This window comes from Bubalus kerabau, chromosome 5 (assembly GCF_029407905.1).
Source record: "Bubalus kerabau isolate K-KA32 ecotype Philippines breed swamp buffalo chromosome 5, PCC_UOA_SB_1v2, whole genome shotgun sequence".
Classification (NCBI taxonomy): domain Eukaryota; kingdom Metazoa; phylum Chordata; class Mammalia; order Artiodactyla; family Bovidae; genus Bubalus; species Bubalus kerabau.
This window is the reverse complement of record NC_073628.1, coordinates 12,074,003-12,098,759: the sequence shown is the minus strand read 5'-3', so window position 1 is coordinate 12,098,759 and position 24,757 is coordinate 12,074,003. Positions and strand designations below refer to the sequence as shown.

General features: G+C 43.5%; 1 protein-coding gene across 1 annotated transcript; it reads right to left on the bottom strand.

The window, feature by feature from the left end:
* Nucleotides 1-11,885: 11,885 nt before the first annotated feature.
* Nucleotides 11,886-20,881, bottom strand: LOC129653626 (pregnancy-associated glycoprotein 1-like). Its single transcript, XM_055583369.1, has 9 exons — nucleotides 20,781-20,881; nucleotides 19,456-19,603; nucleotides 18,363-18,480; nucleotides 18,146-18,264; nucleotides 16,771-16,964; nucleotides 15,726-15,842; nucleotides 13,905-14,046; nucleotides 13,719-13,817; nucleotides 11,886-12,035 (listed from the first exon to the last, which is right to left on the bottom strand). Exons 1-9 carry the CDS (start codon nucleotides 20,879-20,881, stop codon nucleotides 11,886-11,888), a joined length of 1,188 nt encoding a protein of 395 aa, XP_055439344.1.
* Nucleotides 20,882-24,757: the final 3,876 nt, after the last annotated feature.

Here is a 24,757-nt window from a genome sequence, read left to right as displayed (position 1 = left end):
TTGTAGTGATTGAGCTGTGGTTTAGAGGAGCAGTCTCTGTTGCTCAGTTGAGCAAAGAGAGGAGAATGAACCATGAAAATCGAACATGTGTCTCAGGTCAAGTATATCTAGTATTGAAGAGATGTAAGTCCTGTCAATTTATCTGCTCCTTCCTGGAAAGAATTTGAGTAGTAAAGGAGGGAAGGTCCACACTATGCTAGCACCTTCTTGTTCTTCTGTCCAGTTAATATTGATTTCTAATGCCATTTCTTTATAAACAGAGGATGTACTTCATATGATTGAAGTCTTCTAATTTACTGTTCCATATAAACTTTTGGTGCTGTTCTGTGCCCAGGCACATGGGGCCCTGGAGCCTGGCAGGCTCTGTTTCGGCTGCAGAGTGCAGTGTATGGGGATCTGCTGTCATATGGGGCCTGCGGTATATCTTCAGTCTGGGTTCACATCTGAGGGATTAACTCTAGTTGGGTTTAATCCTATTGAAAGGTTGTTGTTGAATCACGCGAATACACCGGGATTTTTGGCCCCCGGAGGAGAAGAATTCAATCCGGGGCCAGAGACGAGGCTTGATCGCTCAGAGCTTTTGTGTAATAAAGTTTTATTAAAGTATAAAGGAGATAGAGAAAGCTTCTGACATAGGCATCAGAAGGGGGCAAAAAGAGTACCCCCCTGCTAGTCTTCAGCTGGATGTTATATAGTCACTAGCAGTCTGTTAATGAAAGAAAGGAATGTCTTAAAATTTAGAATGGCACCAAATGGTTTATCTTGGGCCATAAAATAATTAACTTGAATCTTAAAGAAGGGCAGACCACCATACAAATAGTTTCATTTACATAGATTAGGGGAACAATATCTGAGTATAACATACTGGTTTGTCAAGTAGGTTTTGGGCCAAGAGGCGGAACCGACTTGGAGACAGAGTTTGGGATAAAGGCGTAGTACATTAGCATAGCTTAAGACAAACATTTCCATAAGAAAAAGGCATTGGTTATCTCTAGGCTCAAGAATAGCTAACTTCAGGTGAAACCAGGTGTCATTATGGCAACACAGTATTTTAAGAGAAACCTCTCTTTAAATTTGTATAGAGAAGGAAAAAAATATTGCTAGTTTGTTTCCTCCTGCCGCTTAAGAGAGATAAAAATGTCTGACACTTGCAGGCTATGTCCTCCATTTGGAGACCCCTGGCCTTCCTGCCTGTTACCCTCTCACTATCATCTTGCTCTTTATCTTCAGTTTGTCCCATGTTCTTTCTTCCCATGTCTCTTTTTATTCCTGACTTCTTTGTCACTGAGTAGTTTTTATGATTCCCTTTTATAGACTTTGTCACTTTGTTAACTGTAACTTTTTTTAAGTAGTTTTAAGATCCATGGTATGCATCTTTAACTTTCCAGTCTATCATTATTAATTATGATAATTATTAAATTATATATTTATTTATCATTTCTTTGGCTGTGTTGGGTCTTAGTGTGGCATGCAGGATCTTCCTTGTGGTAGGGACTCTCTATTTGAGGAGGACAAGCTCAGTACTTGCAGCGTGTAAACTCTATTTGAGACATGCAGGCCTAGCTGCTCAGTGACATGTGGGATTTGAGTTCTCTGGCAAAGAAACAAACCAGCATCCCCTGCATTGCAAAACAAATCCTTAACCACTGGACCGCTGGGAAAGTCATCATAATTACCTTTTAATATGTATTACATATTAATATGTACATTTCATATGTATTACATATTGATCATTTGGGCTCCTGTTCCTTCCCCCTGTATAACCATATTTCCCCTTCCTTTTAAATTCCTTATGAATTCAGACCTTTTATAAAACATTTATTACATTGGTCTGTTGGTGGTGATGCAGTCTGGTAGTTGTTGTACATCTGAGAAAGTATTTTATCTTGTTTTTGGTATGTATTTTTATTGGGTATAGAATTCTGAGTCAATTATATTACTCTCAGCACTTTAAGATGTGGTGCCAGTGTCCTCTGGCTAACATTGTTTCATATGCCTAATCTGCTGTCATTCCCATTTTTCGTTCTGCTGTGTCTGTTTTTCCTTCTGGTTACATTTCTTTGGTTGATTGTTTTAAGCAATGAATTATGATGTGTCTTTGTATAGTTGTCATACTTCTTGTCCTTGAATTAATTGAGCTTCTGTGTTTATGGGTTTAAATCTTTCATCATATCTGGAAATTCTTCAGCCAGTAATTAAGAAGTTCTTTTCTCTATTCTCCTGTATCTAACCTCCTGTTGGATTCCATCTACATATATTTTAGTATTTTTAAACTTGTTTCAAAGTTCTGTGATGGACAATTAATTTTTCCTACATTCTTTCCATTACTATTTTCCATGTCTCTATTTAACATACTCAATACTCTTCAGCTTCATTATATAAGGATTATTGTCATAGTAAGCATTTTAATGTCCTTCCCTGCTAACTATGGAATGTATATTTTAACTATGTTTTTTTTTTTACTAATTGATTTGTCCATCATTATGTATATTTTCTTGCTTCTTTGCACATCCAGAATTTTTTCCTTTTTAAATTTATTTATCTTAATATGAGGATAATTACTTTATAATATACTGATGGAACTAGGACATCACTGCAAGTGACAGAGGACCAAGATTCCAGGACGTGGCACAAGAGGCATGGTTGGTTGAAAAGAGCCTGAAGTGTAAAAGAGGAGGAAACAATTTTCTGGTGTATGTGAAGACTCAGCAAATATTATCCAGATTTGTTTGTAGTGATTGAGCATGTTTTTACTGATTGATTTTCCCCTCATTTTGGATAATTTCTTGTTTCTTTGCACATCTGGCATTTTTTTCTTTTTAAATTTATATATCTTAGTTAGAGGAAAATTACTTTACAACATTGTAAAGAAACTAGGAAAAATGCTTTCACAATTTATATGGAAATTTTAAATTGGATGTTGAATGTGGTCATTTTTACCCTTTGGATGCTGGATATTTTTTAATTATTATAAATTATTCCTGGCATTGTTTGCAAACACTGTTACTGTCTTGAAAACAGCTGTACTTTTTGAAGGCTTGCTCTTCAGTTTTTTATGCTGAGATTAGACCAGCCTTTAGACAAGGTTTATAACTCCCCACTAGCAAGGCAGTAAGACCTTGTCTTCAAGGCCTTACTGGCGTCATGGAAATTATGAATAATTTCCACTCAGGTAAGTAAGGACACAATTAGACTTGGCTCAATATGAGGCTCAAGGGTTATTCCCTATAATTCTGACCAGTACAATCAACTCTCCACTGAAAACTGGAGGTGTATCATCTGTACCTTCCCACAGTTCTATCTGTGTAGCTTTCTCCTGCGAACTCTTAACTACGTAGAGTCTCCAATCTCTATTCTTGGGGAGACTGTTTTCTCTGCCTAGATACCCCCTCAACGTATGTGTTGGAAACTATTTCCAGAGTTGGGGCAATTGTAGAACTCACTTTGCTTGCTCCCCACCCCCCCCACCCCCCACCAGGAATCCATTCTCTGCTGCCAGATGTTTGATATTAAAAACTACTCTTTCATTTATCTTGTCTATTTTTTGAGTTGTTTGAGACAGGAGGATAAATGTGTCCTTTGCTCCTCTATGTCTACCAAAATGGAGGTCCCTCTGCAATCAGAACTCACTCAATGCCTTGTGAATGCTAGGCACTGACTTCCATGCATGGGTGCAGACTTTATTGGTGATAAGTGTTGGGGCCTTAGGGAGCCCCGGTCTTGCTGGAGAAACATGCCAATTACAAATAGTATTTGCTATAAAGTATGTTCAATTCAGTTCAATCGCTCAGTCATGTCCGACTCTGCAACCCCATGGACTGCAGCACGCCAGGCCTCCCTGTCCTTCACCAACTCCAGAACCTTGCTCAAACTCATGTCCATCAAGTCAGTGATGCCATCCAACCATCTCATCCTCTGTTGTCCTCTTCTTCTCCTGCCTTCAATCTTTCCCAGCAACACAGTCTTTCCTAATAAGTCTGTTCTCTACAACAGTTGGCCAAATTATGGGAATTTCAGGTTCAGATTCAGTGCTTCCAATGAATATTCAGGATTGATTTCCTTTAGCATTGACTAGTTGGATCTTCTTGCAGTCCAAGGGACTCTCAAGAGTCTTGTCCAACACCACAGTTCAAAACCATTAATTCTTCATCGCTCACCACTCCTTATGGTGCAACTGTCACTTCCATACATGACAACTGGAAAAATCATAGCTTTGATTATGCTGAACTTTTTTAGCAAAGAAATGTCTCTGCTTTTAAAAATGCTGTCTAGGTTTGTCATAGCTTTTCTTCAAACAAGCAAGCATCTTTTAATTTCATAGCTGCAGTCATCATCTGCAGTGATTTTGGAGCCCCCCAAAATAAAGTCTCTCACTGTTTCCATTGTTTCCCCATCTATTTGCCATGAAGTGATTGGACCAAATGCCATGATATTCGTTTTCTAAATGGGGAGTTTAAGCCAGATGTTTCACTCTCCTCTTTCACTTTCATCAAGAAGCTCTTTAGTTGCTCTTCACTTTCTGCCATGAGGGTGGTGTCATCTGCATATCTGAGGTTATTGATATTTCTCCTGGAAATCTTGATTCCAGTTTGTGCTTCATCCAGTTGGGCATTTCTCATGATGTACTCTGCATATAAGTTAAGTAATCAGGGTGACAATATACAGCCTTTACATACTCCTTTCCTGATTTGGAACCAGTCTGTTGTTCCATGTTCAGTTCTCGCTGTTGCTTCTTGACCTGCATACAGATTTCTCAGAAGGCAGATAAGATGGTCTGGTATTCCAATGACAAAATCGAAGATCATGGCATCCCCATGGCAAATACATGGGGAAACAATGAAAACAGTGACAAACTTTATTTTCCTAGGCTCCAAAATCACTGGAGATATTGACTGCAGCTGTGTAAAAAAAAAAAAAAAAAAAAAAAGGACTCTGATCCTTAGAAGATAAAGCTGTGAAAAACCTATACAGCATACTAAAAAGCAGAGACATTGATTTACCAGCAAAGGTCTGTATAGTCAAAGCTATGGTTTTGCCATAAGTTGTGATGGATGAGAGTTGGACCATAAAGAAAGCTGAGCACCAAAGCATTGATGTTTTTTAACTGTGGTGTTGGACAAGACTCTTGAGAGCCCCTTGGACTGCAAGGAGATCCAACCAGTCCACCCTAAAGGAAATAAGTCCTGAATATTCATGGGAAGGACCAATGCTGAAGCTCAACCTCCAATACTTTGGCCACCTGATGGGAAGGTCTGACTTATTAGAAAAGTCCCCAATGCTGGGAAAGATTAAAGGCAGGAGGTAAAGGGGAAGAAAGAAGATGAAATTGTTGGGTGGCATCACCAACTGAAAGGTTGTTGCTGAATCACGTGAAGACACTGCAATTCTTGGCTCCCGGAGGAGAAGAATTCAATCCAGGGCCAGAGACAAGGCTTGATCGCTCAGAGCTTTTGTATAATAAAGTTTTATTAAAGTATAAAGGAGATAGAGAAAGCTTCTGACATAGGCATCAGAAGGGGGCAGAAAGAGTACCCGCTTGCTAGTGTTAACAATGAAGTTATATAATCCAAAGAATGTCTGGAGGTTGTAAAGACCTCATCAGACCTACTCCCATAATTTACATTTTAAGATAACACTGTCCTCAGGCAGGATACATCCTTGTAAAGACCAGGTCCACTCCCATAATTTACATTTTAAGATAACAGAAGGTTTAATCCAGAGACTGTCCTTAGGCAGGATACATTATTGTGATATAATCCTAAGGAATGTGGAGTAAGAAAAAGTTTGTCCTTTCTTCCTCCTTGAGAATTCCAGACCCCTCTCTCCTTGGGGACCCCTAGACTCCTTATCAACCTGCCTAGGAACTGACTCTCTCACAACTTGATGAACATGAGTTTGAGCAAGCTCTGTAAGTTGGTGTTGGACAGGGAAGCCTGGTGTGCTGCACCCCATGATATAGCACATCCTCTGAACTGATGTACAGAGGACAATCAGGGAGCAGCCAGAAGTCTTTGGGGAAGGAGGAAGGAACGGTTCCTGGATAGCTGACAATGATAGGTTGGTAGGCCTTTTCAAGCAAGAGAAGCTGTAGGGAGGCAATTCTATGCCAGGTGGAGAGAATGGTAAGAGAAAGGCAGGGCGGCAGTGCTGGGATTTCCCACGGGACAATATCCCTGTTCTATTAAACTTTATCAATGCTCAATATTGTTAGGTGATTGGAAACATGAGTTTTGATTTGGAAGTGGTAGAGCAATATTCAATGCAAAGACTGATGCTGATGATGAAGCTCAAACATTTAGGCCAACTAATGTAAAGAGCCAGCTCATTGGAAGAGACCCTGATGCTGGGGGAAATTGTTGGCAGAAGGAGAGGTGTCAAAAGGATGAGATGATGAGATGTCATCACCAACTCCATGGACATGAGGTTGAGGAAACTCCACAAAATAGTGAAGAAAAAGGTAACCTGTTTTGCTGCCATACATGTAATCACAGAGTGTCAGACATGACTTAGCAACTGAACAATACCAGTGAGGGCAAAGGATCGAGTGAAGCCTCTGGCCGTGGTGGGAGTACAGAGAGATTTAGGTGGAAGGGGAAACTTCCCATCCTCTGGTACAAGTCCTTGAATCCAAGGCACGGAACACAAGATTTTGAATGTGTTACCAAATATTGTTTTCTAAAAAAACAAAAGCTGTTTTCTGCAGAAGTGAGACCTTAGACTGAGTTTGTTCTCTAGATTTTACTAATGGATGTGGAAGGGATCTGGAGTGGGCTAAGTCTGCAAAAACCAGATGACCAGTTGCTGAATGGCCAGCATCATGGTAGACATTCTGCACTAGGTGGAAAACGAATCCAGCCATCTCATCCTCTGTCATCCCCTTCTCCTCCTACCCCCAATCCCTCCCAGCATCAGGGTCTTTTCCAGTGAGTCAACTCATCACATGAGGTGGGGAAAGTATTGGAGTTTCAGCTTCAACATCAGTCCTTCTGATGAACACTCAGGACTTATCTCCTTTAGGATGGACTGGTTGGATCTCCTTGCAGTACAAGAGACCCTCAAGAATCTTCTCCAACACCACAGTTCAAAACCATCAGTTCTTTGGCTCTCAGCTTTCTTCACAGTCCAACTCTCACATCCATACACGACTACTGGAAAAACCATAGCCTTGACTAAACAGACCTTTGTTGGCAAAGTAATGTCTCTGCTTTTCAATAGCTGTCTAGGTTGGTCATAACTTTCCTTCCAAAGAGTAAACGTCTTTTAATTTCATGGCTGCAATCACCTTCTGAAGTGATTTTGGAGCCCCCAAAAATAAAGTCTGACACTGTTCCCCCATTTAATTCCCATGAAATGATGGGACCAGATGCCATAGTCTTAGTTTTCTGAATGTCGATCTTTAAGCCAACTTTTTCACTCTTCTCTTTCACTTTCATCAAGAGGCTTTTTAGTTCCTCTTCACTTTCTGCCATAAGGGTGGTGTCATCTGCATATCTGAGGTTATTGATATTTCTCCCAGAAATCTTGATTCCAGCTTGTGCTTCTTCCAGTCTAGCGTTTCTCATGATGTACTCTGCATATAAGTTAAATTAGCAGGGTGACAATATACAGCATTGATGCATTCCTTTTCCTATTTGGAATTAGTTTGTTGTTCCTTGTCCAGTTCTAACTGTTGCTTCCTGACCTGCATACAGGTTTCTCAAGAGGCAGGTCAGGTGGTCTGGTATTCCCATCTCTTTCAGAATTTTCCACAGTTCATTGTGATCCACACAGTCAAAGGCTTTGGCATAGTTAATAAAGCAGAAATAGATGTTTGTCTGGAACTCTCTTGCTTTTGTGATGATCCAGCGGATGTTGGAAATTTGATCTCTGGTTCCTATGCCTTTTCTAAAGCCAGCTTGATCATCTGGAAATTCATGGTTCATGTACTGCTGAAGCCTGGCTTGGAGAATTTTGAGCATAACTTTACTAGTGTGTGAGATGAGTGCAATTGTGTGGAAGTTTGAGCAATATTTGGCATTACCTATCTTTAGGATTGCAATGAAAACTGACCTTTTCCAGTCCTGTGGCCACTGCTGAGTTTCCAAATTTGCTGGCATACTGAGTGCACCACTTTCACAGCATCATCTTTCAGAATTTGAAATGCTAAACTGGAATTCCATCCCCTACACTAGCTTTGTTCATAGTGATACATTCTAAGGCCCACTTGACTTCACATTCCAGGATGTCTGGCTCTAGGTGAGTGATCACACCATCGTGATTATCTGGGTCATGAAACTCTTTTTTGTACAGTTTTTCTGTGTATTCTTGCCATCTCTTCTTAATATCTTCTGCTTCTGTTAGGTCCATACCATTTCTGTCCTTTATCGAACCCATCTTTGCATGAAATATTCCCTTGGTATCTCTAATTTTCTTGAAGAGATCTCTAGTCTTTCCCATTCTGTTGTTTTCCTCTATTATTTGCATTGATCGCTGAGGAAGGCTTTCTTATCTCTCCTTGCTATTCTTTGGAACTCTGCATTCAGATGCTTATATCTTTCCTTTTCTTCTTTGCTTTTCACTTCTCTTCTTTTCACAGCTATTTGTAAGGTGTCTCAGACAGCCATTTTGCTGTTTTGCATTTCTTTTCCATGGGGACAGTCTTGATTCCTGTCTTCTGTACAATGTCACGAACCTCCATCCATAGTTCATCAGGCACTCTATCAGATATACTCCTTTAAATCTATTTCTCACTTCTACTGTATAGTCCTCAAATTGTGGTTTTTGTTCCATATCGACAGGGAGTGGTGGGTGGTCATCTGGCACTATTGTTTAGGCAGAAACAAGCAATATTCAGGCTTCAATTGAAGAAAGTAAGGAAAAGCACTAAACCAGTAAGCTATGACCTAAATCAAATCCCTTATGATTTTACAGTGGAGATGAAAAATAGATTCAAGGGATTAGGTCTGGTAGCCTGAAGACATATGGATGGAGTGTAACATTGTATAGGAAGTGGTGACCAAAACAATCCCCAAAAAAACAAATGTGAGAAGGCAAAGTGGTTGCCTGAGGAGGCCTTGAAAACATCTGAGTATAGAAGAGAAGTGAACAGCAAACAAGAAAGGGAAAGATATACTCAATGAAATGCAGACTTCCAGATAATAGCAAGGAGAGATAAGAAAGTCTTTGTAAGTGAAAAGTGCAGGAATTAGAGAAAAATAATAAATTGTAAAGAGTATAGATCTCTTCAGGAAAATTGGAGATACCATAGGACTACTTCATCCAAAGATGGCCACAATAAAGGAAAGAAAAGTCCAAGACCTAACAGAAACAGATAAGATTAAGAAGAGGTAGCAAGAATGCACAGAAAAACTATACAAAAACGGTGATAATAACCTGGATATAGATGATGTTGTAGTCACTTATGTAAAGCCAGATATACTAGAGCATAAAGTCAAGTGGGCCTTAGGAAGCACCACTACAAGCAAAGCTAGTGGAGGTGATGGAATTACAGCTGAGCTGTTTAAAACATCCTAAAGAATGAGGCTGTAACAGTGCTGCATTCAATATGGCAGCAAATTTGGAAGACTCAGCAGTGGTCGCAGTGCTGGAAAAAGTCAGTTTTCATTTCAATGCCAAAGAAAGGCAATTGTAAAGAATGTTCAACCTATCATGCAATTGTGCTCATCTCACTTGCTAGCAAGGTAATGCTCAAAATCCTTCAAGCTAAGCTTCACAGTACATGAACTGAGAACTTCCAGATGTACAAACTGGTTTGAGGAACCAGAGATCAAATTGCCAACATCCATTGGATCATAGGGAAACCAAGCGTATTCCAGAAAAACATCCACATCTACTTCACTGATTATGGTAAAGCCTTTCACTGTATGGACCACAAAAAACTGTGGAAAATTCTTAAGAGACTGGGAGTAGCAGATCACCTTACCTGTCTCCTGAAAGTCTGTATGTAGGTCAAAAAGTGGCAGTTAGAATCAGACATAGAACAACTAAAAGATTTAAAATTGGGAAAGGAGCGTGACAAGGTATACATTGTCACTCTGGTTATTGAACTTGTATGTAGGAAAGATCATTTGATATACTGGACTGCATAAATCCCAAGATGGAATCAAGATTTCTTGGAGAAATATCAACATCTACAGATATAAAGATGAAGCCACCCTAATAGCAGAAGCAAAGAACTAAAGACCAATTGATAAGGAGAGGAAATGAAAAAAGCTGGCTTAAAACCCAACATTCAAAAAACTATTCACCAAAACATACTCAACATTCATGGCATCCAGTCCCACCACTTCATGACATACAGATGAGGGAGAAGTGTAAACAGTGGGCAGATTTTATTTTCTAGTCTCCAAAATCACTATGGATCTTGACTGCAGCCACAAAATTAAAACACACTTGCTCCTTGGAAGGAAGAAAGGCTATCAAAACCTGCACAGTGTATTAAAAAGCAGAGACTCACTTTGCTACAGAGATCTGTAGTGTCACAGCTATGGTTTTCCAGTAATCATGTACAGATATGAGATCTGGACCATACGAAAGGGTGAATGCCAAAGAATTGAGCTTTTGAATTGCAGTGCTTGAGAAGATTCTTTAGAGTCCCTTATACAACAAGGAGATCAAACCAGTCAATCTGAAAGGAAATCAACCTCTGACCCCTGCTGTCTTAGCTGAGGCATCTACTGAGGCCCTCCAGATGGGAAGAACAGATGCTTCCACTGCAAAAGTGCCTGACCATGGCAGCTCAAACAGTTTGTAGCTCCACCCATGGAGGAAGCTCAGAAAGGCTGAAGGCTCTGTGTGCCCTGGGTCCCCAGATACATGCATTGCATTCTCCCCAGTGGCATTGGAGGCCAAGGAAGGGACATTCTGGGCCCTGGAGGAGGGAGATGGCTCAGGGACCCACTGGGGCCACCACTTACCAAGTAGGCCTGGTAAGGACAGAGCAGGCATATGTCACAGAGAGCTTGTGACTGGAGTGTGGGAACAAGAAGGAACCAACTCTGCATGAAGTACCTCACCCAAAATCCCCTGGAAGAGAAGTCCAGCGATAAGATCATCTAAGATGTGTGAAGGGAGTCTAATTCATTATCCCTTATAATTCCTCTGAATGAGGAGATGGTGGAGTTGGTGGGTCATCACAAACTCTTCCATGGCCTAGACCATCCCCCAGTCGCTATCCTTGGGGCTGTCTCTCCCCAGCTCCAGTCATGTAGTTCTGGAGGAAATTGACAATCATGTGTGCTGCTGTGTCAGTTCCGATGACCATGTAAAGCCAATCATAGGACCCCATGGCCCTGCCAGGATGACTGGTCTAGGGCTGTACATATGAACTGAGATGCATCATTCAGAAAATACCCTTGAACTCTAATGGCTCCGAGCTTCTTTCTTTACTAGGAGATGCCTTCAGGATATAAAACCCTAGGGCAGGTAGTTTGGACTCCCTCACTAGGTGTAGAAGCCTTAAGGAAGAAATTTGTCATGCTAAGACCATCAAAGAAGAGGGAAGGGAAAGGCAGAGGGGTAGAAAGAGAGAACTGATGACTTCTGATTTATTGGGTCCAGTCACAGAGATCTTTGTATTTGCTCTGAGTCTTGTGTCCTGGATTCCCAGAATCATTTCAATGAGTCTCCCTTTTCCTGGAAGTCAATTGGAAGTGGGCTCCTCTCAATTTTGATTCAGACTTGGTTCTATATACTTCAATCCCAGACACAAACAGAGGCAGCCATTTGTTTCAGCACCATTAAGAGTGATACCCTTTATTCTTTACTGAGAATAGGGTGTACAGACCACCAAACACAGTTCACCAGCATCCTGGGCAGCAGTGCCCAAAGTGTGAGTGAGTGTGTGTTAGGAGCGGCCTTATTGATTCCTGAACCACTCCAAGCATTTATACTGCCCTTGCCAGGCCAATCCTGTCATTTCCTCGATCAAAGACTGAGAAATACCGCCTCAGGAAGACGTCACCCAGGATCCAGAACTCTTTAGGTAGACTCAATCGGTGCTCTTTAAAGGCGGTATAGCAGCGGCCTCTAGAATCCTGAGGGAGTCAGAGACACACACCAGTCAGCATGAGCCCTTACCAGTGACTCCCCCCAATATCCAGACCCAGCACAATTCTTTGTTTTATCTCCCTCTTTTGGTAAGTATCAAGGGGTTTTCTCAGCAGCAGGGGATATGAGAGTTCATCCAAAATCAAAGAGGTCCAAGACATGAGGTTTCCATGAAGAAGGGTGTGGTGAGCAGAGGACTGGGAGTTGGGGAAACAGAGGAATGAAAAACAACAAAGTCCTACTGTAGAGCACAAGAAATTATATTCAACATTCAGTGATAAATCATATGAAAAAGAATAAGAAAATATATATTTTTATGTGTATAACTGAGTCACATTGCTGTGTAGCAGAACTTAATGCCACAATGAAGATTAGCCACATTTCAATATAATTTTTTCAAAAAGAACAAGTGTGTCCATAGCTCTCCTCACTCCCTGTTTCTTTCCTTCTGACTCTTGCTCGTTTTCTCTGCAGAGAATGCTGGCTCTCCTCCTGTGTCCCCACAATCTGTACTTTATTTAAAAAACTTTATTTTGTATTGGAGTATAGCTGATTAACAATATTCTGAGTCTCAGGTGGACAGTAAAGGGACTCAACCTTATGTATCCGGGTATCCTGGCCCCAAAGACACCCCTCACATCCAAGCTGTCATATAACTGAGCAGAGTTCCCTGTGCTACACAGCAACTCGTTGTTGGTTATCCCTCTTAAATAGAGCAGTGCCTACAACACTTTCTTGAAGCTTTAACTCAGGAAATCTGCGAAGCTTCCTTCAGCCCACACTCACCCTCTCTGGCCACTCCAGGCTTCGTTGGGTTAACTACTCTTGTTCCCCATCTGCACTGGTCAGTCCATAGCCCTCATCACCCCTAGTAATTCCCCAGTGTCCCAGTGCAGATCATCTTGAGATGCCATTTGCATGGAATCCAGTGCAGTTTTGCCTAGAATCAAGCAACTCTCCATATGGCTCAATGAGTTTGTGGTTTTTAGAATTCCTGAAATTCCCTCTCTTCCTCAAAGCTTTCTTTGAGCCCATCAGTCTGCTTTGAACTCCCGCAGGGAGCTGACATGAAGCCTCCACCCTGTGCCGGCGCTGAGCAGTCACTGTGCACCCAGTACTCACCTTAGTATCCAACCTCCCCACAGAGGGGTATCCCAACTCACAAAGGAGGCACCTGGCCGGAGCAAGGGAAAATGGCTGAGAACTAGGCTGACCATGTAATTTATTCATCCAAACGAGGAAAACTTTGAGAAGGGAAGGGAGCCTGTTAACTTATGCTGGGACATCACACTGGGACTGTCCCCAGATATTCTCCTTGTAACGTGGCCTATTTCAGGGACTGCTAGTGCTGAATTTCATGTTCATGCACCTAAGGGTTCAGATTGAATTGAAGCTCTTTGAGGACTGAGGACCTTAGTGTTCCCCTCTCCCTGACTCCCACCATGCCATATGGTGTGGCCTCTCCACATTTATTTCAGGAAGATCAGTGTCCCACACGGCCATTTACTCTCAAGTGGTTGGTTTTGTGATAGGCACTGGCCCAGCCACTGTGCTCAGCAGCATCTGCAATGGTTTGACATGGCTTCCAGAGGGCGCCCTCCTCCCAGCAGCAGCCCAAAGGTTCCTGCAAGCTCCCGTTTGAGAAACAACCCTCAGTATTGTCCTCTCACCTTGAGGATGTAGGCTCGAGCTGGCAGTCGGTAGTTGATGCCGTTGATGGTGAAGATAATAGACGGCAGGGTACTGACCTCAGAACATGAAACGTAATACTATTAGAGAGAGAGGGTGAGAGGTTGGCCCTGGTGATCCTTGTTGTGTGTTAAGACTGGGAGTGACCCTGGGGCATGACCCTTCACCTTGGAACCCCGTGGAGTGGCGCCGATGAGCTTCTGTATGTTATCGACCAGTGGTTTTGGGCCATCAATCAATGGTGCCCCGGTGTCCACAAGGGCCTCACAGCCTCCAGAACAAGCAATAACCTTTCTTTCAAAGGAGATGCTGAGAAACAATGGAAGAAAGTGGGCATCAAGGTCACTTTGAGCCTCCCCAGAGTTGTCCGCTTCCCGACTGTCTCCTAAACAGCCCTTCGTCTCTCGCCCCCTTTTCCTTTGCTATCGACACAGTGCCTTTCTTGACATCCTTGAATGTAGTACTTGAATACACCAGGATTTTTGTACCTTGACACAATCTGGTCTTCCTTCCTAGAAGACTCCACTGCACTTTGACTAGGAAATTTCTCCTCATCTTTCAGATTCCAGCTTAATTTTATTGTTTTGGGGAAGTCTTTCCCCCAGTGTTTATGAGTCTCCTGTCTTAGTCACTCTCTGTAGACCCTTCCTCATGTCTGTTGCTGCTACTGCTGCTAACTCACTTCAGTCATATCTGACCCTGTGAGACCTCATAGAGGGCAGCCCACCAGACTCTGCCATCCCTGGGATTGTCCAGGCAAGAGTACTGGAGTGAGTTGCCATTGCCTTCTCCTCCTCATGTCTAGCATGTACCAAAGTCAAAATTCACTATGTAGGCAAGTCACTTCATGTACATCTGCCTTCTTAGATGTGAGGGCGAGTTTTATTCTCCTTGCCTTCCTAAAGTGCCTGTCACACAGTGGATACCCAAAGCTTGTCTGTTCAATGAGTGAATGAAAACTTAGAAAACAATAAGTAACCTCCAAAGAGCTGTATCTTTTGGGGAACAAATAACAGGTCACACACAGAGTGAAGATGGAGATTCGCAGGGGCAGCAGATTCTCACAGTAGAGGGAGAGAGGGCCTTCTCTGGGAGAGGGTGTCTCCCAGCACTGCTCCTACAACCAGCTCAAACCCTGAGACCCTGGCCAGGAAATACATGACTAGCCCATAGAAACTCCAAAGGACAGGTCAACTTTTGTCTGAGTGTATCGCACAGAATCCTATCAATTATGCCTCTTGTCCTCAGGTCACTCCTGGATCCCACCTTCCTGATCCTCTGTAATAGGCCCTTTCGCACTGTGTGCCCAAGAATTTGGTGTGTCTTTTCTATTAGTTGCTTTCATGCCTTAACACTGAAGGCAACCACTCTCCACTGCTGGATAGCTGCTCCCTAAGAAGACCAGTTTTCCCCATTTTCTCAGGACTGTCCCTGTTTTTTAGCTGACATTTATCTGTACTGAGAATTTCCTATGTCCTAAGTAGCCCTGGACAGTCGGTCGTCTTATCGTAACTCTGTTCAGGCTGGAGATATTCTCCCAGATCCTCTGTTCACCACACTGTAGAGTCCTCTAACCATGCTCCCCACCTCAAAAGGCAGTGGGTGCAGCCTTCTCCCAGATACACAGACCTCTCTGGTGCCTTTTAGGACCCTGAATACAGCCATGCTCAGAAGACCTGGGGATTATGAACCCATGAGTTGTTTGTGTATTTATGTGCTTGTGTGTTTGTTTGTATGTGTGTTTGTATGTGACTCTGTGAGTGCTTGTGTGTCTCTGACTAGCTATGCATGTTTTTATGTGTTGCTGTGTATGTTTTTATGTGTCTGCTTGTCTGTTTCCATGTTTCTGTGTGTCTGTCTGTGTCGTTGTGGGTGGTGTATATGTCTGTGTGACTGTGTGTCTGAGAATGCATTTGTGTGTTTCTGCCTGTGTCCATGTACAGTAGCGGGAGCATCGCTTGGGCTGACCCTTAGAGGGAGAGGCTTACCGGTCCATGTGTACAATCCAGCCACCCGCTTGGATCAATGGCACCCAGTTGAGCTCTCCCTTGTAGTAGCGGTGGTCCACCCCACCAAACATCACCACACTGCCCTCCCGCTTGTCTCTGTAGAGAGAAGAGAGGCGGGGATCCTTGGAGGACAGTAATAACAGCACTGTCTGAGAGCTGTGCTTGTCCACCCATTAAGGCCCTAATAAGGTCCCCATGTACAGATGCAAAAATCAAGTCTAGGAGAGATTGAGATCCAGACTGAGGTCTGTTACAGGATAATGAGTGGCACAGAGGAGGTTAAAAGCTGAATCACTTGGCTGGGCTCTGCCTACTATGTCTTCTGAAGATGCCCTGGACCTCCAGCAACCTGAGTGCTTATACACCCTCAGAGGACAGGGTGCTGAAGTGTTTTGGCTTTCCCCTTGTCCACCTTGTCATTTTTCAGGAAAATCAAGGCCTGGGAGTTCTAAGGGTGTGGGTTCAGGTCACCCAGCATTGGCTCCAATGGCCTGTGATCTCTACTGTCAAAAGGGCCCCAAACTCAGAAGGGACTCCACCTCTGCTCTCCCTGTCTTGAAGTGTCTCATATTTCTTGAACAAAGTGTCCCACACTTTTGTGTCCCACACTTTCATTTCTCACTGGCTCCTAAAAATTGTGTAGCTGGTCCTGGGCTTCCAGTGAAATGCTAATGAGGAAGGAAAGATATCCACCATCCTTCTCCTTCCTTCCTTATCAAATTCATAAGCAAATCCTAATGCCTTTTCCTTCAACTTGTTTCCTGTTGCCTTCCATTAGCCTTCCTCCTCACTCACCCCGCTAGACCAAGTTGCTGGTCTTGAGCCTAGGAGTAGGCTTGTGTTCCAATAAACTTTTATTTATAAAAGTCAGGGGTGAAGCCAGATAGGGTCCTGGGTCCATAGTTATTATCCTGGGTTAGATTATCTCTCAGGATACTTCTTTATCAAGTGTTCTATAATTTTTGTGTAACTGAAAGCCTCTTACAGCTAATTTGGTGAAAGGGATTATCCATTTCAAACTTACTTGCTGAAGTAGAAGGCAAAAACAGGCTCAGAAATGGCACCTTGATTCTTCAGCTTGTCAAAGATGGGGATTGCTCCAGAAGAGGATATGTTGGGGTAGTTCAAGCCCAAGACGCCATCAAAAGGCATATCCTTAAACCCGTATTCTGCCATGCTTAGACCAAACGGCTGGTCAGTGCTTACAAGGTCACCAATCTGTGGGAAAGAAGAGTGTTCCCACTTACAGATACCTGAAGTGGGTCTAGGACTGGGCTGGGATGCATTGCCATTAGGTCCTCAGAGAAGAATTGAGGCTGGGCTCTGTGTTTAGTGGCCGACATACAGTGAGATCAAGCTGGAAGGGGAATTTGGGTTCCATTTGAGAGAAGCCGTGAATTTTATAACATCTGCCACTCTGAAAAATACCACCTGAGTGAGTAATTTTGGCCTCGTGGCTTCTGTACAGGTGGGGCAACCAAGAGTCAGGCCAGGTCCCATTGGTGCCACCTTATGGACAAAACAATCGAGAGCAAGATAGCCTTCTCTGGCATCACTGTGACCTAATGACAGGAACGGACTGCATTCTCTGTAATGTACTGTGGATTCTGCATCTGTCCAGGAAGACAGAAGCCGAAAACACAGTCTTGCTTGCAGGGTTCTATGAAATTACTGCCCGCAGAAATCACTTTTGGGGATATGTGTATATTCCTGTGAGTGTGTATGAGAGAGAAAAGAGGGAACGGAACTACTCAAGTATTTGGGGGGAGGCAGGCCATAGGTTTATTAGATTCTCAAGGGTCCTCTAGAGTGAGAATTCATTTATCAGGCACCTTGACTTCTCAGGCCCCCAATTTCCCACTCTGGATACCTGAAGCCCTTGACTGCTCCCAGGGTCCTCAGATCAGTTTTATCCTGTCCACAGAAACCCACAGCAACTTCAGTCCTGAAAAGCCAGCCTAACTCCACCTTTAACCACATGTGTACCCTCAGCAAGGACCTTGCTGTCTGTACCTCAGTTTCCTCATATGTCTCATGAGCTAATCAGAGTAACTGCTGTGTGCAGTTGTTGCAGGATTAAACCAGTTATCACCTGAAAGTGCCTGGAACAGCATGTGAATATAAAAGTGGGTGTTTTTATCCTTTCTTCTCGCTCCCAGCAAAATGAACCTTGAACTGCTCATGGGCAGAGGAGCTGCAAGTCCACACCTCAAACAACTCTCTGGGTTAGCTAATCTGTTTACTCGTGTGTCACCACGGGCACTGCCTCCCCAGAGACATGATCCTGTGGATAAGATGGCCAATATCTATGGGAGTTAGGCTAGGAAGGGTCCTGCCAGATGGTCCTGCATCTGGTCACTCCCTAGCCAGTCCTGACTCAGCATATGTTACACTGTTACCCGAACTGTGTCATAAGCAACAACTCCTTTCATTCTCCCAGATCCATAGGTGATCCTGAAGGTCTTATTGGTAGGCCGGAAGGTGGAAGACTGAAGATGTCTGAACCTAACGTGGGTAGCTGCAGACACAAGAGATGAGTGTCATCAGATGCCAAGGATTGAAACAGGGTGGCAGGGCAAGTGAAGGATGGTCCGGGTATGAGGTATCTGTACTCACAACAGGTTGGACTGGTGCAAAAGTCAGAGGGCACCCACAAGTCAGATGAGCCTGTGTCAAAGACAACCTGGAATTCCTGAGGGGGTGTTCCAATGGTGATTCTACCCACATAGACCAACTACAGGGAGAAAGAGGGAGTAGGTTAGTACAGAACTGGCTACCCTCTATTCCCAAGCTGCTGACTCCCTCTGGGTGTCACATATCTCTTGAGATCACTTTCTAACCACTGTGCACCTCACAGACATTGGTCACAGAGGTATCTGCCTTTGATATATTTTTCCTGTGCTACACTGTATGCAGGATATTGACTCTATGACCAGGCGTTGAAGTGGTTCCTCCTGCATGGAAAGCCCAGAGGCATAATCTCTGGGCCTCCAGGACCGCTGGACACCCAGGGAAGTCCTGGTGCCTTCATTTGAGAAGCTCTGTAGTCTCTTCAAACCCAGCCTTAGCACCCCCTTCTCCAGGAGGTGCTTCTTGATCAATCCCAGCCACTACCTCCAAACTCAGACCACATCCAATCAACACCACACAGGTGACCCTTTCATTTGACATGTATTTACCCTTTGCCTATCTCTCAGGCTGGCATGGGCATTCTTGAAGACAAAATAAGCCCTTTGTCTAATCTGAAAACAGGAACCACAGTGATTCTTATGGCCATACATGGAATACAGATTCAGTAACTTTTTAGTGCTGTGGTTCTTGCATCTGTGGAAACTGAATTCTTCTGCCTGGGGATTCACAATTGCTCTGCAGTTGGTACTACCTTTTGATCAGTGATGGCTTACTCTTCATCTGTAACTGAGTGACTCACTTAGTTCAGAAGGAACAATCGCCCTCAAACAAATGACACATCTTTGATGCAGAAATGGATATTTACCTGCCACCTGGTAATTGCCAGGCCCAGTCACCAAGACCAACAGTTGAGTATGAGAGTGCCTTCTCCTCTGATTGGGGGTCCCTGTTTTCTTGTGTCTCTGCCTCCTGCAGGAACCCCATCCCTATCATCCCACCTGGCACCTCCAGATGAGCCCCAGTGCTAGGCTAGAGCACCAGGGGGCGCTGTGGAGCACCATCCTCCCAAAATACTCACATCCCTGATGTTTCTCAGTGGGTGAGTTAGATTTGTGCCACGAAAAGAAATCTGGGACAGTCTGTAAGCACGCTCCTTCAGGAAATTGTTCAGCATATTTTTTTCACTAAGGATTTTTCTCATGGTCTTCACTCTCCTTAGAGGTATTCTTTCACCAAGCATTTGACAAAGAAAACAAAGAAGATGTCACAATTAGCTGTCTCTGTTAAGATATAACTGTCATTGTAATGGCCCTCTGTATTTTTTAATCATTTTTATGAGGCACATTATTATCAGAACTTTATGCATATACCATGGCAAAAATATAGATTGAATACACGTTCTGTTCTGCAATTTTGGGTGAGCCATATGACCATGTGGTGTTTCAGTATCCCCTTCGGTAAAATGGTAGAATGTAACAATACAAACCCTCCAAATAGGATATCTTGGGGATAAGTGAAGTGATGGATATAAAGTGAAAGTGAAGTCACTCAGTCGTGTCTGACTCTGTGTGACTACATGGACTGTAGCCTACTAGTCTCCTCCATCCATGGGATTTTCCAGGTGAGAATACTGAAGAGGATTGCCATTTCCTTCTCCAGGGGGTCTTCCAGTCTCAACAATGACAGCCATTAGCATTGCTGTTGCCATCCCACTCATTCCTTCTCACAGAATCTCAAGGAAGGAGATAGAAGGGGGGCTCATTCTCTTTTACAAGGGAGCAATTTGAAATGCAGGAGATTTTTGAGTTGGCTGTGGTCACACTGCTTGTCAGATATAAAACAGTGTATCTTTCTCTAAGTTGACAGAGAAGAGAGAATTGAAAGAAGAATCCAAGATATAGCAAACAAGTAAGGGAAATTCAGAGGCTTGAGAAGGAAGGACGAGTCAAATGAAAATTTAAAAGCAAACAACACAAAGAGAAATACACTCCAAGTGACTTCCAAAGAGACAGAGAGATAAGTGACAGTGATACAGAGATGCAGACATAGGCATATACATACTGAAGTAGATAGGGAAAAATGAGGACATGTTGAATAAAATGTAGAAAGTGCTATTCCACAGGACCACATCAACATCTGCATAGACTGTACGCTGAACAGTTACAAGGAGTTGCATTTTCAATAGGTCATGACATGACTGGACCCCAAGATTTGTGCAACCCAACCAAGACCTTAGGATCCACAGTTCCTATAGCAAGTTGCTTATCAATAAGTAAGAGTTGAGCTATAAGACTCTTAGGGAAATATCCCATTCCCTTCTAAACCTGATGGCTGTAAGAATAATCAGATGAAAAGGAAAATCCGAGAAAGGAATATGATGTGAATTACAGTCCCCATACTTACTTGACTATGCACTCTGAGAAGGCCACCAGCCCGAAGAGCACAAGCCACTTCATGCTTCTTTCCTGGCTCCAGGTACTCAGGGAAGTTTGGGTTCTTAGCATGTAGTGGTGACCAGGAGCCCCTAGTTATATATGCTCTGACCTACCTGAGTTTTCCCCTTTAGGCCACTAAAAGATCTGAAAAAAAAAAAACAAAAAGCTCTTGATTAAATCTTTACCTTCATCAGTGTCCTTGGTCAGTGGCCTTTGAAGCTTCTCAGAATACAGAGAATTGAACTGTAATCTCTTCCTTGAAGCTTGGCTGGAAAATCAAACTGATCTGCATGGACATCTAAGAAGACAGAGAACCTTGCCTACATGGAGAAAAAACTGCTAAGAACACCATGAAAATGGATACTAGGAACCATGATCAACACGTGTGGTTTTATGTCATCTTCCTAGCCACTTCATGAGATATGCAATGCTGTCTTCATTGGAGAGGAGATTGCTAGGAGGATAAGTTGTCAAATGGCAAAGTGAAGTCTTCAGGGACAGCCCAGGGACATACAACTGGCTTTAGGTAGTGGGTCTATTGGCAGACATCAGGGTCACCTATGATGGCAGTCTGCATCAAAGATTTAGGGCAGAGCAATACTTTAACTGCATGGTTTCAGTACTGGAAGAAATGTCATATGCATCCACAAGATATTTTATATCATCCAACAACTGTACAAGGAAAAACTGTGTGCTAGTTTCTGGGTTAAAGGCTTCAAAGTCAAAGTTGATCAAGACAAAAGTAGTCTTTATCTTAAGATATCTATAAGTCTAGTTCTCACAAGCTCATGGCCCCAGGAGGCAGGAGATATGATACTAGGACTAGTGGCCATGTTCAAATCTGGGCAGCACAGGTTTTGCCAGTGGGAGCAGCCTTTTCTCCACTTCACTCATGCTGTAAAGCAGGCAAGTTGGCCATGTTTTAAAGAGAATCAAAGTTTGGATTTTATGTACAATCTAATGATTTCAATGTTAGCAACTATTTTTTTGTTTTTTCCCCGAAAAAAAAAGTGGGAACGAAATCTCCACAGTGATGTGCTGGAATCAGCCTTCAGTCTCTGCAATTTTTTGTTTCTGGCCTAGAGTTGGGAGTGCAGTAGGGACAGAGAGAAATTTAATTCATGTTGGTTGATTTAAAAAGAGACTGAATGCACACTAAATGCTGACTCATTGGAAAAGACCCTGATATTAGGAAAGACGGAAGGCAGGAGGAGAAGAGGAAGACAGAGGATGAGATACTTGGATAGCATCACCAAGTCAATGGACATGAGCTTGAGCAAGCTCTGGGAGTTGGTAATGGATAGGGAAGCCTGGCATGCTGCATCTATGGCATTGCAAAGAGATGGACACAACTGAAGGACTGAACTGAACTGAACAAACTGAGAACAAAGACTAATAAATCTAATTGCATCAGGTTGTTGACTAGCTACCTATAACAACACATTACTTAAGTGACTTTAAAATTCAGACTTATGTCTTTACATTTAGAGTGGAATATCTTCTAAGGAAAAGCAAGAATACTGCCCATCAAAAACAAAACCAAAGAAAACCAAAAGAAAAAGGGGGGCACGGTTCTAGGATGTTGGAGGAATAGGATGGGGAGACCACTTTCTCCCCCACAAATTCATCAAAAGAACATTTAAACACTGAGTAAATTCCACAAAACAACTTCTGAATTCCGGCAGAGGACATCAGGCACCCAGAAAAGCAGCCCATTGTCTTCAAAAGGAGGTAGGAAAAAATATAAAAAAAAAAAACAAAAAAGAGACAAAAGAGGTAGGGACGGAGCTCCGTACCTTGAAGGGAGTCTTAAAAAGGGAGAAGTTTCCAAACACCAGGAAACACTCTCACTGGCGAGTCCGTGGCAAGCCTTGGAAGCACAGAGGGCAACATAACAGGGAGGAAAAATAAATAAATAATTAAAACCCACAGATTATGAGCCCAACGGTAACTCCCCCAGCAGAGAAGCAGCGCAGATGACTGCACCCACCACTAGCAAGCAGGGGCAGGGCAGGGAGGTGCAAGCTGCATTGCTTAGAGTAAGGACCGGGCCTGAATGCCTGTAGGGCAATCTGAGCAAACTAACTTGGGCTAGCAAACCAGACTGTGGGATAGTTACCATGCACAAAGCCCTAACCTAAGATCCCACCAGGCCTACACACTGAACAAAGGACTTGCCGGGGTCCAGCCCCAGCTGATCCAGGGTATTCGAAGGAGAGATGGCATAGGCGAGGGTCAGGAAACAACTGCTTAATTAAATGTTAATTAAGGATATAAAGAGTAATAGAATGAGGATAGCTCAGTAGGAAAATTCAGTGGAGAAAAGAGGCTGAGTAGCTTGGTTTACGCGGGGGACCAATAAAACTTCAAGACAAGAAGCTTGCACCACTTACGTAGGCCGCAGGCGTCCTTCCGTTCTCCCGAAGGAGAGGAGACACTGAGGCCTCCCCGGTCGGATCTTAGAAGCCCAGGCATAATTAGTAAGCATGGTGGGTTCCGCGCTCCAGATGGAGACTCAACCAGAGTGAGAGAGAGAGAGACATGGGGAGACCAGTCTTTCGAGGAACTGATCCCAATTCTTTATTTTCCATGGTCTACTTTTATACACTGAGATGTTATGCAAAAGTCACGCGGGGTCAGCAGTCCTGACTTTTATCAAAGTCAGGTGCTTCATACAAATGTATACAGAGGTCTTAGGGGTGTTACATCATCTTCTGGCCAGGGGGCCTGCTGACAATTTACGACCCTCTCCTTGTGACAGTGGTCAGTCAACCAGGACACTTATTTCTCCAGGGGTGATTATTCTTAAAACAGACGCCACCCAAATAAAGTTACATTCCTATAGGGTGAGGGTGTAGTGGGTTTTAGTTAAGGAAAGAATTTACTTAGCCTAAGGTCTAACGTGATTGATATCAAAGGTTAATACTTATTTCTTTTATATATTCATTAATGTGTGTAAGGGCAGGGGATATGGAGACTTAGCAGTAAACATCAGCTCAACAAATGAAAAACCCTTCACCAATATGATTTCTAATCAGCCCATTATACTTATACTAATAATTTTCTAACTTTTCTAAGGAGCCTGTTTTTAGAAGGTTTAAAGCATCTCGTGCCTCTCACAGTTGGGAGGCTGTGAGCAATCACATGTGGCCGGACAAGCCTGTCAGGCAGGCTAGAGAAACTTCAGAGGAGTTTGTAGGTTAAAACACTCTTGTCACGCCCAGGGGTTTTTATCAACTGGAGCTCTAGGTTAACTCCTTCTCTGAAAGAGGTGGTGGGGGACAGCCCCCCGTAAAGTCAGAGGTGTAGGTGAGAGCACAAAGTAGTAAGGTAGGCAGGCTCTGGTTATGGGGGTAGATGCTCGAGGATTTCCAGGGGGACTCCTGAGGCTCGATCCCGCCTTTGCGTATGTCGAGCCTCCTTCCTCATGACCTTTGCCATGGGTGGAGTGCCTCACTCTGGCCCCCAACAAGGACTGAACAGAACTAGCCCGATGCAGACCATCCCCCTTCAGTGACAGGCAGCCAGAGCTGGAAGGGGGCAATCGCAGCCCCAGAAAGGCATTATCTACCAAACTGCAAGCATGCGTCTTTGCTAACTAAGACTTCTTAGGGTTCTGGACTGTCAACATCCACCTGAGAAGGTGCACCAGTTGTACACCCAAAAAACCGAGTGGCAGGGATGGGGGAGGTGATAAGTTGCAGTGACCACGCTCCCAAACACCTCATCACCTGAGCTGCTTGGACCTGGGACTGGCACAAAACGCAGGCCCAACCAAGTCTGTGCCTCTGAGGACTACCCGAGTTCCTGAACCTCAGTGGCTTAGACCTAGGAGGTGCATGCAGCCCAGGACTGGCCTCAGACGGCTCCCGGCAGAGCATCCTACAGCCTGAGCAGTGTGGGAAGGAAGGGCACATGCACCATGAGCGGGGACAGGCCCAGTGT